The 14949-nt window shown below is 39.0% G+C and overlaps 1 protein-coding gene across 3 annotated transcripts in view; it reads right to left on the reverse strand.

Annotated features, from left to right (window-relative positions):
• CLIP4 (CAP-Gly domain containing linker protein family member 4) overlaps positions 1 to 14949 on the reverse strand; it is an 82208-nt gene that overhangs the window by 27983 nt on the left and 39276 nt on the right. For all 3 annotated transcript variants that reach the window (XM_079110287.1, XM_079110289.1, XM_079110288.1), the window contains 3 exons: positions 13630 to 13748; positions 10852 to 11088; positions 9324 to 9459 (listed from right to left, as the gene is read on the reverse strand). In XM_079110287.1, the coding sequence (XP_078966413.1) occupies positions 9324 to 9459; positions 10852 to 11088; positions 13630 to 13748 (492 nt within the window). The remainder of the gene's footprint in view (positions 1 to 9323; positions 9460 to 10851; positions 11089 to 13629; positions 13749 to 14949) is intronic.

Consider the following 14949-nt stretch of genomic DNA (forward strand, 5'->3'; position numbering starts at 1 on the left):
GGAAAAAAATGTTAAAAACTTCCATGAGAAGGAAAAAGGTCAAAAATGAAAGAAAGACTTTGAAACTTCTAACTGGCAATACTGGAAACTCAAGAAAGTAGTGGACAAACTATGACCCAAGAGACACGTCCTGCCCACCACCTGTGCTGTAAAGTTTTCCTGGCACAGTTTACATACTTTCTATGGTTGCTTATTCACAACAGCAGCAGAGGCAAAGCTGTAGCCCACAAAACCTAAAATACTTACCACCTAATCAAAGCTCACCGAACTCTACATTAGACAATAGAACATCACCTCCAAAATACTGAAGGAACATGTACTCAACATTCCTTATCCCAAACTATCATGCGATACACAATGGTAAAAGTAATTTTTTTTTTTTTTTTTGCAGGACTCAGGACCTCATACATCCTAGGCAAATGCTTTACCACTGAGCCACACCCCTGTCCTTATTTTAATTTTTATTTTGAGACATTAAGTTGCTGAAACTAGTCTCAAGCCTGCCATCCTCCCGCCTCAGCTTCCCGAGCTGCTGCAATTACAGGAGTGTGCCACCACACCCAGCAAAATAAACATGTTTTAGAATGGAAAGTCTCAAAACATTTTATCTCTCATGCAACTTTTGTCAGAAAGCTACTGAAGAATATGCTCCTCTAAAACAAAAAAAGAAACTGACTTAGAAGAATAAGAGCACTGAATCTCTAAATCACAGTACCAAGTCAACCGATGTCTAAAGCTGGAAAAATCAAAGACTCATATAAGTATATTATTTACAAACATGAATACTAATATCAGAAGATACAGCTAAAGGAGTTGAAAATGTTCTTGCCTCTAAAGTGCAGGGAGGCAGGGAAAGGTAAGTCCAAGGAGGGTTTTGATTTGTTTAATAATCTTTACAGTATAATTCAACTTATCAAACTAGGTACATGCATTCACTTTGGGAATTATTAAAAGACATTAAGCCAGTATTACCACCAAGTATTAAAATGTATTATAAAACTTCTACAATTTAAAAAAATCTATTGTGTGCTAGAATCAAAAGATCATTAGAACAAAGCAATCCTGAACAAACCACAGCATTTATAAGAACTTCATTTGTGATAAAGGGGAAAATGACAGATTTAGAAACAGAGAAAGAGAAACCTTGCTAAGAAGAAACAAACTGGCTTCCAGTTTGCAGGGGATTCACCAACTCCTCCAAGTTAAGTAGCTTAGAGAGGCCTGGCTGAGTTAGCAGAAAGGTTTACTCCCACCTTCCCTCATCCAACACAGGAGCCCCAACCCAGCAGTCCTCAGTATGGAAAGCAGGACTGGTAGCCCTTGGTTTGTTTAGGTGAATCAATACCTGCCCTTGGAATGATGAGTTTGGGAGTCTACATGCAATCTCTAGAAATCAAACTATTTCCCCTAAGTCTGAGGTACACCTGTCCCGTGTGTAGCTAAAAGTTTTTGATCCTGCCCTTAGTCTGCATGACAGTTACCAAAATGAGCTATCAAAGGAAAACAAAAATTAAGACCTTAATCTCATGCCACTAACCAGTAAACTTTAAATGGATTACATAATTACATGTAAAAAAAATTCAAACATTCAAAGGAATAAAATACGCTGTTACTAATATTTGGATTAGAAAGAGCTATCAAGGCATGAAAGCAATACAACAATTTATAAAGGCAAAGTCTTTTAACTATATATAACTAGATGCCCCAAAACACTGCAAACAAAGTTCAAAGGCAAATGATAAACTGGGAAAACATCTATAATAAATATAAGGACCAATGTTCTAAATAATGTATTTTCTAAAACTCTTTTCAGTTTCTTTAAAAAAAAAAAAACACTAATATCTGAATTTTAATGGGCAACTGCCAATAACACAAGAATACATATAACACAACAAAACATTTTAAAATGTTCTATTTTGCCACAACCTGAGAAATATGAATTCAAACAAAAATTTTCACCAAATTGGAAAAATTAAACGAAATAGAGCCATTAAAAATCACATTTTCAAATAATACTTTAAAAAATTTAGGGAGTGCTTCTACAGAGAGAGAGATGCTGATCTGAAGCACAGCCATCAAACTGACTGCACCACCAGCTACCTCTCCTTCAGGAAGTCACAATGGAAGTGGAGTCGCTAATATTCATCCTCATCCAGTACAAACCTTGGCAGCTGGCTGGCTCCCTGCCCTCCTCCCCTCCTCTCCTCCTGGCTTGACTCATGGTGACTGCCACACTCACCCAGGCAGCCACCTAACACCCAGGCTGTCTATTCCTTGAGCACTTCCCTGCCTGGGAGCTTTCCCTCTGGCCCAGCTCAGCCAGCCGGGCTCGTCATAACCTATGTAGCTCCACCATGTGTGTTGGAACCATTGACCGCTCCAGGTCACTAACTCCAGCACCCCTCAGCCTCTCCACCGAATCCCAACAGCCAACCCCATCAGGTCTCATGGTCCATCTCCCAGGGGCATCCTCATTTTCTCCACCAGCTGTCCTGGATTCCACCATTCGTCATTCTAACCACTCTCCTAAAATCCTCAACTCCTCTGCCTAATTCCTTCTGTTGGAATTTGAGAAAAAAGAACCCTGGAGAAACCAGACTCCACTTAATCAGAAGCTATACCCAGGCCATTTTGAGACAACAGCCAGGCCCTGTAGGACCCCTGGCCGGAATGACTGAGTCCCGTCTCCAGGATCCCTCAGCCCAACCGATCACCCCCTGCCTTTGGGGCCCTCACATCAACTGACTGCTCCCTGACGCCAGGACCCCCAGACCAACTGACTGTGCCCTATCACCGGGAACCCAGACCAACTGATTGCACCCGGCCTCCTGGATCCCACAACCACACCAAACACACCCGACCTCCAGGACCACTGCCGGACCAACTGCACCCTGTCTCCAGGACCTCCACCTGACCATGTCCACCCCTGAGCTGCAGCTCCCCATTTGCAAACACATTTGGAAGCCAGAGCAGCCATCTTGGATAATCCTGGAAGCCATAGCTCCAATCTTCGGGTGGGGCAAATCCCATCCTGAGACGCCTGCTGGAGGCTTGACCCTCATTGTCAGGTACCTCTCATACATCAGGCTACTGAACACTGGGGGGTTTCATTAGTATATGACTGTTATACAGTAGATTTTCTTTTTTCTCCTTTTTAAAAAAAAAAATTTAAGTTTTTATTTCTTTATGTTTCTTGCTTTCTTTTCCTTCTGTTTACCTGTTCCCTCAGAGTCGCTTTCTCCCTTATTTACATGCTAACATCCAATTTCTTTTGATTACACTCTTACCCTTTCTATTTTCTAGAACTTCTGTATATTCTTTTATTATCCCATTAATAGCCATATTCTTCATCCCTCTGCATCCTCTTTGTCCTTCATTAGAAACTGCAGACATTATTGTAAACCTGTTTGTTTTACCAAAGATAACATTTGAACACATTTTGTTTATTATGACAATTTTGTTATTGTCCCCATAGGGGTTATTTGGTCTAAGATTGCCTATTGTCTGATTTGGGCACTGCTAATATTGATCTGCCCCTTAAAGAAAGGGTTTTGGAAACCTATAGGGCCACTATAAGCCTATAGGGGGAAATCTGAAATACCCCAGATCTGCAGCGCTAGAGGGGAAGATACATGAACAACATGAAAAAACAAGGGAAGAAAATGATCCAAACAAATCTAGATTCTATAGTAATAGAATCCAATGACAGTATGTTAGAAGAAATGTCAGAAAAGGACTTCAGATTATACATGATTAAGATGATTCACGAAGCAAAGGATGAGATAAGAGAGCAAATGCAGGCAATGAATGATAATACCAATAAGCTGAAAGAGCACCTGCAGGAAGCAAAAGTTCATTTCAACGAAGAGATAGAGATTCTCAAAAAAAAACAAACGGAAATCCTTGAAATGAAGGAGACAATAAACCAAATAAAAAACTCAATGGAAAGCATCACCAACAGACTAGACCACTTGGAAGACAAAACCTCAGACAATGAAGACAAAATATTTAATCTTGAAAATAAAGTCGCCCAAACAGAGAACATGGTAAGAAATCATGAACAGAATCTCCAAGAACTATGGGTCATCATGAAAAGACAAAATTTAAGAATTATTGGGATTGAGGAAGGCACAGAGATACAAACCAAAGGAATGAACAACCTATTCAATGAAATAATATCAGAAAATTTCCCAAACCTGAAGAATGAAAAGGAAAATCAAATACAAGAAGCTTACAGAACACCAAATGCACAGAATCACAACAGATCCACACCAAGGCACATTATAATGAAAATGCCTACCATTCAAAATAAAGATAGGATTTTGAAGGCCGCCAGAGAAAAGCATCAGATTACATATAGGGGGAGACCAATACGGATAGCAGCTGACTTCTCAACCCAGACTCTAAAAGCTAGAAGGGCCTGGACCAACATATTTCAAGCTCTGAAAGAACATGGTTGCCAACCAAGAATCCTATACCCAGCAAAACTAACCTTCAGATTTGAAGATGAAATAAAGTCCTTCCATGATAAACAAAAGTTAAAAGAATTTACAAATAGAAAGCCTGCACTACAGAATGTTCTCAACAAAATATTCCATGAGGAAGAAATGAAAAACACAATGGAGGTCAGCAAAGGGAAGAACTACCTTAGAGAAAAACCACTCAAAGGAGAAATCAAGCCGACTTAAAAACCAAAAATAAACCAAATGACTGGGAATACAAATCATTTCTCAATAATAACCCTGAACATTAATGGCCTAAACTCATCAATCAAAAGACATAGACTGGCAGAATGGATTAAAAAGAAAGACCCAACAATATGCTGCCTGCAAGAGACTCATCTCATAGAAAAAGACATCCACAGACTAACGGTGAAAGGATGGGAAAAAACCTACCACACACATGGACTCGGTAAAAAAGCAGGGGTTTCCATCCTTATATCAGATAAAGTGGACTTCAAGCCAAAGTTAGTCAGAAGGGATAAAGAAGGACATTTCATACTGCTTAAGGGAACCATAACTCAGGAAGACATAACGATAGTAAATATTTATGCCCCAAACAATGGTGCATCCCTGTACATCAAACAAATCCTTCTCAATTTCAAGAATCACATAGACCACAACACAATAATTCTGGGCGACTTTAACACACCGCTGTCAACACTAGATAGATCTTCCAAACAAAATCCAACCAAAGAAACCATAGAACTCAATAACACAATCAATAACCTAGACTTAATAGACATATATAGAATATTCCATCCATCAACGAGCAGATACACTTTCTTCTCAGCAGCATATGGAACCTTCTCGAAAACAGACCATATGTTATGCCACAAAGCAGCCCTTAGGAAATGCAAAAAAATAGAGATACTGCCTTGTGTTCTATCAGATCATAATGGACTGAGAGTAGAAATCAATGACAAAGTAAAAAAAGGAAATTACTCCAACACTTGGAGACTAAATAATATGCTACTGAATGAAACATGGATAACAAAAAACATCAGGGAGGAGATTAAAAAATTCTTAGAGGTCAATGAGAATGATGATACAACATATCAAAATCTCTGGGACACTATGAAAGTGGTACTAAGAGGAAAATTCATTGCATGGAGCACATTCCAGAAAAGAATGAAAAGTCCAACAATTAAATGACCTAACATTACAGCTCAAAGCCCTAGAAAAAGAAGAACAGAATAACAGCAAAAGTAGTAGAAGACAGGAAATAATTAAAATCAGAGCTGAAATCAATGAAATTAAAACAAAAGAAACTATTCAAAAAATTGACATAACAAAAAGTTGGTTCTTTGAGAAAGTAAACAAAACAGATAAACCCTTAGCCACACTAACAAACAGAAGGAGAAGACTCAAATTACTGAAATACATGATGCAAAAGGAAATATCACAACAGACACCACTGAGATACAGAACATAATGAGAAGCTACTTTGAAAATCTGTATTCCAACAAAATAGAAAGTACCGAAGACATTGACAAATTTCTAGAGACATATGCTCCTCCCAAACTGAATCAGTGGACATACATGATTTAAACAGATCAATATCAAGCAATGAAATAGAAGAAGCCATTAAAAATCTACCATCCAAGAAAAGCACAGGACCAGACGGATTCTCAGCCGAGTTCTACAAGACCTTCAAAGAAGAACTCATTCCAATACTTCTCAAAGTATTCCAGGAAATAGAAAAGGAGGGTAGCCAACAAACTCATTCTATGAAGCTAATATCACCCTCACACCCAAACCAGGAAAAGACACATCAAGGAAAGAAAATTTTAGATCCATATCCTTGATGAATATAGATGCAAAGATCCTTAACAAAATATTGGCAAACCGTATCCAAAAACATATTAAGAAAATTGTGCACCACGATCAAGTGGGGTTCATTCCTGGAATGCAAGGATGGTTCAACATTCGTAAATCAATAAATGTAATCCATCATATCAATAGACTTAAGGATAAGAATCATATGGTTATTTCAATTGACGCAGAAAAAGCATTTGACAAAATACAACACCCCTTCATGCTGAAAACACTAGAAAAAATAGGGATAGTAGGAACATACCTCAACATTGTAAAGGCTATTTAGGCTAAGCCCATGGCCAACATCATTCTTAATGGAGAAAAACTGAAACCATTCCCTTTAAAAATGGGAACAAGACAGGGATGTCCTCTTTCACCACTTCTATTCAACATTGTCCTCCAAACTCTAGCCAGAGCAATTAGGCAGACTAAAGAAATTAAAGGGATACGAATAGGAAAAGAGGAACTTAAGCTGTCACTATTTGTGAATGACATGATTCTATATTTAGAGGATCCAAAAACCTCCTCCAGAAAACTTCTAGACCTCATCAATGAATTCAGCAAAATAGCAGGCTATAAAATCAACACGCATAAATCTACAGCATTTTTATACACAAGCGATGAAACAGCTGAAAGGGAAATGAGGAAAACAACTCCATTTGCAATAGCCTCAAAAAAAAATAAAATACTTGGGTATCAATCTAACCAAGGAGGTAAAAGATCTCTACAATGAAAACTACAAAACACTGAAGAAAGAAATTAAGGAAGACCTTAGAAGATGGAAAGATCTCCCATGTTCTTGGATAGGCAGAATTAATATTGTCAAAATGGCCATACTACCAAAAGTGCTATACAGATTCAATGCAATTCCAATTAAAATCCCAATGACGTACTTCACAGAAATAGAGCAAGCAATCATGAAATTCATCTGAAAGAATAAGAAACCCAGAATAGCTAAAGCAATCCTTAGCAGGAAGAATGAAACAGGGGGTATCATAATACCAGAACTTCAACTATACTACAAAGCAATAGTAACAAAAACAGCATGGTATTGGCACCAAAATAGACAGGTAGATCAATGGTACAGAATAGAGGACATGGACACAAACCCAAATAAATACAATTTTCTAATACTAGACAAAGGTGCCAAAAATATGCAATGGAGAAAAGATAGCCTCTTCAACAAATGGTGCTGGGAAAACTGGAAATCCATATGCAACAGAATGAAACTAAACCCCTATCTCTCACCCTGCACAAAACTCAACTCAAAATGGATCAAGGACCTTGAAATCCTGCATCTTATAGAAGAAAAAGTAGGTCCAAATCTTCAACATGTCGGCTTAGGATCAGACTTCCTTAACAGGACTCCCATAGCACAAGAAATAAAAGCAAGAATCAATAACTGGGATAGATTCAAACTAAATAGCTTTCTCTCAGCAAAGGAAACTATCAGCAACGCGAAGAGAGAGCCTACAGAGTGGGAGAATATCTTTGCCACTCATACTTCAGATAGAGCACTTATTTCCAGAATATATAAAGAACTCAAAAAACTGTACACCAAGAATACAAATAACCCAATCAACAAATGGGCTAAGGAAATGAACAGACACTTCACAGAAGAAGATGTACAAGCTATCAACAGATATATGAAAAAATGTTCAACATCTTTAGTAATAAAAGAAATGCAAATCAAAACTACACTAAGATTCCATCTCACCCCAATTAGAATGGCGATTATCAAGAATACAAGCAACAATAGGTGTTGGAGAGGATGTGGGGAAAAAGGTACACTCATACATTGCTGGTGGGACTGCAAATTAGTGCAGCCACTCTGGAAAGCAGTGTGGAGATTCCTTAGAAAACTTGGAATGGACCTACCATTTGACCCAACTATCCCACTCCTCGGCCTATACCCAAAGGACTTAAAATCAGCACACTACAGAGATACAGCCACATCAATGTTCATAGCGGCTCAATTCACAATAGCCAGACTATGGAACCAACCTAGATGCCCTTCAATTGATGAATGGATAAAGAAACTGTGGTATATATATACAATGGAATATTACTCAGCTATAAAGAATAATAAAATTATGGCATTTGCAGGCAAATGGATGAAATTGGAGAATATCATGTTAAGTGAGATAAGCCAATCTCAAAAATCCAAAAGAGGAATGATCTCACTGATAAGCGGATGATGACACTTAATGGGGGGTGGGAGGAGGACAAGAATGGAGGAAGGAGGGACTGTATAGAGGGAAAAGAGAGGTGGGAGGGGTGGGGGAGAAGGAAAAAAAAAAAAAGAAGCTATACCCAAACACTTTAATATGACTGGGACAAGAGACACCTAGCCTTGCATGCTGGTCTCACTCTAAGCCTACAACCACAAGTTCCTGGCGGGCACTCAGCAGCACCTGGCCATCCATTCACCACATCTCCCTGACCCAGCTGCATTCTCATTCTCCTCCATGAACTTCTTGAATCTCCTGTCTCCTCAAACTTCCAAATACCTTCCCTTTCCTAACATCAACTAATGGTCTCAGCTTCTGAGAATACAGGAAACGGTCCAAGGAGAACCTCCCCATCTTCCCAGCACTTGTCTCCTTGGGGAGGGTGAGCTATGCCTGATGCAATCTGCCCTGGCTCCCAGCCCCTTGTACTCTCCAAGGGCTCGCCTCCTGTGACTGCCCCTTCCTCTCCTGCAGCCTCCACTCCTCCTTGGTATAATTCTTATCAACATGCTGTAACAACTCCTATGTTTAAAAACTCCTCCCCAAACCCACATCCCCCTCATCTATTATTTAAGTAGTCAGGAAAAAAGTTTCATTCCAAAACTATAAAAGAGGCTGGAGGGGCAGCTCAGTGGTAGTATGTGCTTTGCATGCATCAGTCCTGGTTTAATTCCCAGCACCACAAAAAAAAAAAAAAAAAAAAAAAATTCTATAAAAGAGTAAAATCTGACTATTTTTAGTTAATCCTTAGGAAGTTAAATAGCATCAACCTTACCATATTTGGGGGAACATTTAAAGTACTGGACTTTTCCAACACTTCCATTGTTTTTTCCTTCTGGTTCATCTAATTCAATGCCAGCCCACTGCCCACTTGCAAATTCAGTTGTTCCGCAAAATCTTAACGTCCCAACCTAAAGAAAATACACATCAAAATAATTTTTAGAATTCTTAGTAATTCCAAGTGTCCTACTCCTGCAGATTTACCACAGAAGTCTTAAAAGTTTCACTGTCTCAAAGTAGTCTTCCAAATAAGGAACACTAAACTGGGACATGAAATAATGACAAAAGAGTTAATTCTTCAAGAAGACCTAAGGATTGTAAATGTGCAGGCACCCAATCAGTGAGGTTCAGACACAAAGCTCTTTACCAATGGAACTGAAAGGAGAGAGAGACGTTACAGCTGGAGACTGCTCTTCAGTGCAGCTAGAATGAACCAAAATGAAAAATAAAACAGAATAACTCACTCTCTTAAGGGTCCACATTCTCAGACACAGCTACAGGAATACTCCTAAAGATAACTGCTCAATCTAAATTAATCTCTTGGTGTTTTAACTCCATGACAGTGAAAAACTAATAAATGTCCTGTGAATGCATTATTTTGGAAGCTGGTGAATGTCACTCAACCTAATTGTTTGTAGCTTTAATTCTAATTGAGTCAATTTTCTTAATATATCAAGCCTCTAAACTGCAATTTTCTGAGAAATCTACACCACTCCCCATCCAAATACTGAAATGTAAAGATGTCAGGAATTTCAGCATCCAAGCAGGTACTCCCTGTTTCAAGCTCCATACTAAGTTCCCTAATGATCTCAAAATTAAAAACAAACAAAAATGAACCTCCAATGGAGCTGGAGGCTTAGCTCAGTGATAGAACACTTGCCTACCATGAACAAGGCCCTGGGTTCCATCCCCAGCGTGGCATAAAGAAAAGGAAAAAAAATCTCACATAAGGTATTGGAAAACTAAAAAGCTGAACACCACAAAGGCCACACAGAAGCTGCAGCTCTGGAGAAAAGGGATCTGCAGTCTGTGGCATATTCAGTTGGGTAGGGTGGGGCGAGGAAGGAGTCTTCCTCCGCACAGAACTCTTTACTGTCAGATTATATTTCCCTGTTTGTGGGATCTTGAAGTCTAACACTGAAGAACAGGAGGGGTCTCCATCCCTTAGTTTCTGTGCAGTTGCAGTGAGAAAAGCCCATGCAGGTTGGGGGCAGGAGAAGGGAGCTGCACAGACAAGTGGGTAAGATCACTGCTCAGCTCATACCCCTAAATGTACTCAGCAGTTATACTCTGCTCCTCTTTTTCCCATGCAAACACAGACAGACACCTTCACTATCAAGTTCTAATAAGCTTTTACCCATAAATCAGACTTTGTAGTAAACTCACATCTAAATTGCACATTTTCAGTCAAGTCTCTTCCTACCTACGTGTTTTTGCAAAAATTTAAAAATCTGACCATGCTGCACACACTTTAGAACACAGGCCATGGACATAGGTTCAGGGCCTGCAATTACTTACTGTACCTTCTGTCCGGCGATGACCACACGATCCCCCAACTTCAGGCCAAGAGACGTGAGCATTGACTTGCCAGTAACATGATCACAGTTTGGAAGTAAAGCCTTCGTGATACTACATGACAGAGGCACTGCATCTAGAAGCATCTGCTTGATCTCCTTAGCAGTGGCTGCAGCATCGGCCATTTCCAATGGCATGTCCACTGGGTCTGGAACAACGTCAGCAGGAATTTGTCCTTTTTCGTTCTACAAATAAACAGAGAATCTTCAACTCGTACTGAATTAGAGCCCTGGATGGTCATATAAAATTCTTTTTTCAAAGAATTTTAAGTTAAAGGCATTCATCATTTATTTATTCGAAAAATATTTACTGAACACTTACTCTATGCCAGAAGAACACAAATTCTGGTGGGAGAGAAAGAATGTAAACAATTAAACAAGTAAGTTATATGGTGTATTAAACTGCACTAAGAAGCAGAGAGAAGGGGAATGGAGACCCTGGGCACAGAGAGGGCTACAGGAGGAGTTATTAATACAGAGTGGCCAGGGAGGGCCTTCCAGGAAGATGTGTGTGCATGGAGATCTACAGGAGATGAGGAAGAAGAGATGAGGGAGAAGAGTTCTGTGCACTGGGAAGGATAGGTACCAAAGCCTGAGTGGACAGCACGTCTGATTGCACAGGGACACAGAGAGGACAAGCTTGGAAACAGAAGTCACAGGGCTGACTGGCTTTCCATTCCCAGACCCAACCACAGCCATGCACCACTTAATGACATTTTGGTCAATACGGGACCATATACACAATAGTGCTCCCACAAGACTGAATCACCAAGTGACAGCATAGCCTCTCCGCTTAGGTAAGTGCATGCTATGATGTTTCCACAAGGACAAAATCACCTAGTGACACATTGCTTGAAATGAGTCCCCATCATTAAGGGACATATGACCACATTCCGCCACTCCAGTGCCACCAGCCCAGCTCTGTGACCTTGACCTCCTGTCCACTCATACAGTGACTCAGGTTTCAGAAACAGAAACTACACTTCTCATGTTGCTAAAATTTGGGCTATAATCAAGAAAAGTGCTCTTTAGCACTATAAAGAGACAGTGGCCTGGGATTTATCCTACGACAAGATAAAACAGCCAGACACAAGCCCACTTCTTTAGCATGGTGTTTAAGTAATGAAAACCCTGTCATACAAGTCTTCTCCCTTGGTTCTAACATCAAGGAAAAGCTTGTTAACAAAACAGAGAGAATCCCCGCCCTTTAAGATTTCATATTAAAGTGGAGAGACAATAACCAATTAAATAAAAGATTACTGAAACTTCCAGTATGCCAATTAGGAAAATCGGAGATAGGGAGATTAATGGCTCAAAATCATGTATATGATTTCGGGCAGGAACGACGTTACAATCCAAGCCCTCTGCGCCCCAACCACAATCCACCTTGCCCTGGGCCTTCCTACTCACCACACTACCCTTCCTCATTCTCCCCAGCCAAAGACTTTGGACTTTATATGAAAGTCCAGGTTTCAGACTTCTAATATGCTGAATCAAGATAGTTTTGTTAACTGGAAAACTATTCTCCTCTGCTGATAATCTTCGAATGATCCATACAGATTTGTTTAAATGAGGCTCTAAGTGCACATTTAGTTTACAACTGCCCAGTATTTTTTGTTTTAAAATCCAAATCAGTTTGGTCCTAAGTAAAAAGAGGGAAGACCTGTTATCAGATTTCTGGGATAGTGATGTACTATTTAAATCTCAGAGTTTGAAGAAAAATACAAAATACAAGGAACATATATATACAGCACTGATGTCTACTCCTGGAGAGATGAACACGTGGGGAAAACAAAAAACAGGTTAACCACTGAGCTGATGAGTCATAAACTGTATTTACTTTAGACTTTTGTAGGGTCCTCACTTTTTTTCGTTTTTGTCCTGGGGATTGAACCCAGGGGCTCACTATCCCTGAGCTACATCTTCAGCAGTTTTTACTTTTTATTTTGAGACAGGGTCTCACTAAGTTGTCCAGGCTGTCCCTGAACTTGCAGCCTCCTGCCTCAACCTCCTGAGCAGCGGGAATTACAGGCCCACACCACCACGTGTCCTCACTTTTGAAAGCCAGTTGCACGTCTGTTAATTCCCATGAAATTTAGCAACTGACACCTGCATTAAGAAAACAGAATAACAGTCACTACAATAAAACAACAACAATGGCGATGTCTTCCTAACAGGAGCAGGCTTGTTCATGATGGAACTCCGTTTTCTTCTAATGCGATGGCTATCACCTTGTGCTCCTAGGGACACTGCTGACTCGCACACCAACCGTGTTTTCCAAAGGTTCACTCCATTCTTAATGGTATATTTAAGTTTAAACTCATTTTAACTTTTATTCTTTTGGCATGAGTTTATGTATTTTAAAGTATTATCTAATTTTTAAATCACCTTAATATATATTTTTGTATTTAACAGAGAATATTTCATAAAGATATCAAAAACCTAAAGGAAAGATCTTAAAACTCAAAGATTATGATACTTTTGGGGGGGTTACTTTTCTGAATTCAAGTTTTATAGAGCTTAATATAAAAGAACTGAAATTCATGTCTTAAAAATATATTTAAGATAAAGGATTCTCATTATACTCACTATATATAAAGGATCTCATTTTATATAAATATAAATTACTCACTCATAAAGGAATTCTCCTACTGGTAACAACATCTGAATTCAGCTCTGTTGGGAGATAATATTAATTTTTTTCATTCTTTTACTTCAACCTCTTACCCTAAATGCTGGGTTTGCTCCAAGCTCCAGTAAGCATTTTATAGCACCTGCACACAAGTTATACGCTGCAATATGCAGAGCTGTTCCAAAATTAAAGTCACTGCAAGTGGCATCCACATCTGCAATTAAACATGACAAGTATATTAACTAAAAATTTAAATTTAGCTATTATAATTTAAAAGGAAACAGAAAGCTTGAGGGCTTGGGGGATTTTTAGCCTTTTATAAGAATTAAATTAACCCACCAGAATGGATTAAAATATTTGTATTACAATCTGGCCAAAACAATCAATTGGTTATTTTTCTAGTACAACAAAAATTCATTATTAAAATGGAGTGATACTATCATGGGTTTTCCAGCCATCACAAACTAAATCATATTAAAAGTAATGAATGGCAATAATTCATATTGTATAAGTAACGGCTTTCCCATGACTTCTCACTGAATCTCTTGCAGATCTGCAGTGACAACCCCAGTGGAGTAGTAGGGTTTAGGTCGGGGGGTCAAAAAACTACAACCCATGGGCCAAACCCACCTTGCCACCTGTTTCTAGGTTTTACTGGAACACAGGCACATTCATTCATCAACATTTTTCTATGGCTAATTTCATGCTTACAATCATGGAACTGAACAACTATGACAGAGATCATATGGTCTGAAAAGTCTAAAATATGTATTTACCGTTTGGTCCTTACCAGAAAAAGCCTGCCAACTCTTCAGCTCCTACTACGTAAAACAATACAGAATTCTCTAACCAACTGAAGACTAAACATTTCCATCCATCCATCTATCCATCCATAACACTCTATTCAACAAATCATTATAAGAAAAGGAATTGGAGTTCATTACAAGAAAAGGAAATCTTGAAATTCTATGGACTTTTTGATGGCTTGCAATAAATCATCATTATGCGTACTTAGTCATAGGAAATCCTCCAGACTTGGGAATCCCATGTTGAATGTTTTTGATAACACTTTCCATAATATTTCTATTTAATATACCTTTGTTTCTGCAAATCTATCTCAATCTATACACCACCACCCCTGCATGCCCTACCTATAACTGCAAGCAAGCCAGATATGCTCAGGACAAACCCTCTTCAACTATTTAAGACAAGACCATCAGTAGAGGCTTTTTTCCCAATATCATTAAGAAAGTGAAAGGGTAGAATTTCAAAGAAAAAATTGACCATTGTGTGAATCTGAGGTTAGAAACTAACAATCCATTTACCTATGGAATCTCTAAAACGTATCTTCTATAGTGGGGGCAATTCGGCACACACTCTTCTATTAAAGGGAGGCTTTTCACTTGCTCTCATAT

This window comes from Sciurus vulgaris (assembly GCF_902686455.1).
Source record: "Sciurus vulgaris genome assembly, chromosome: 14".
Lineage (NCBI taxonomy): Eukaryota > Metazoa > Chordata > Mammalia > Rodentia > Sciuridae > Sciurus > Sciurus vulgaris.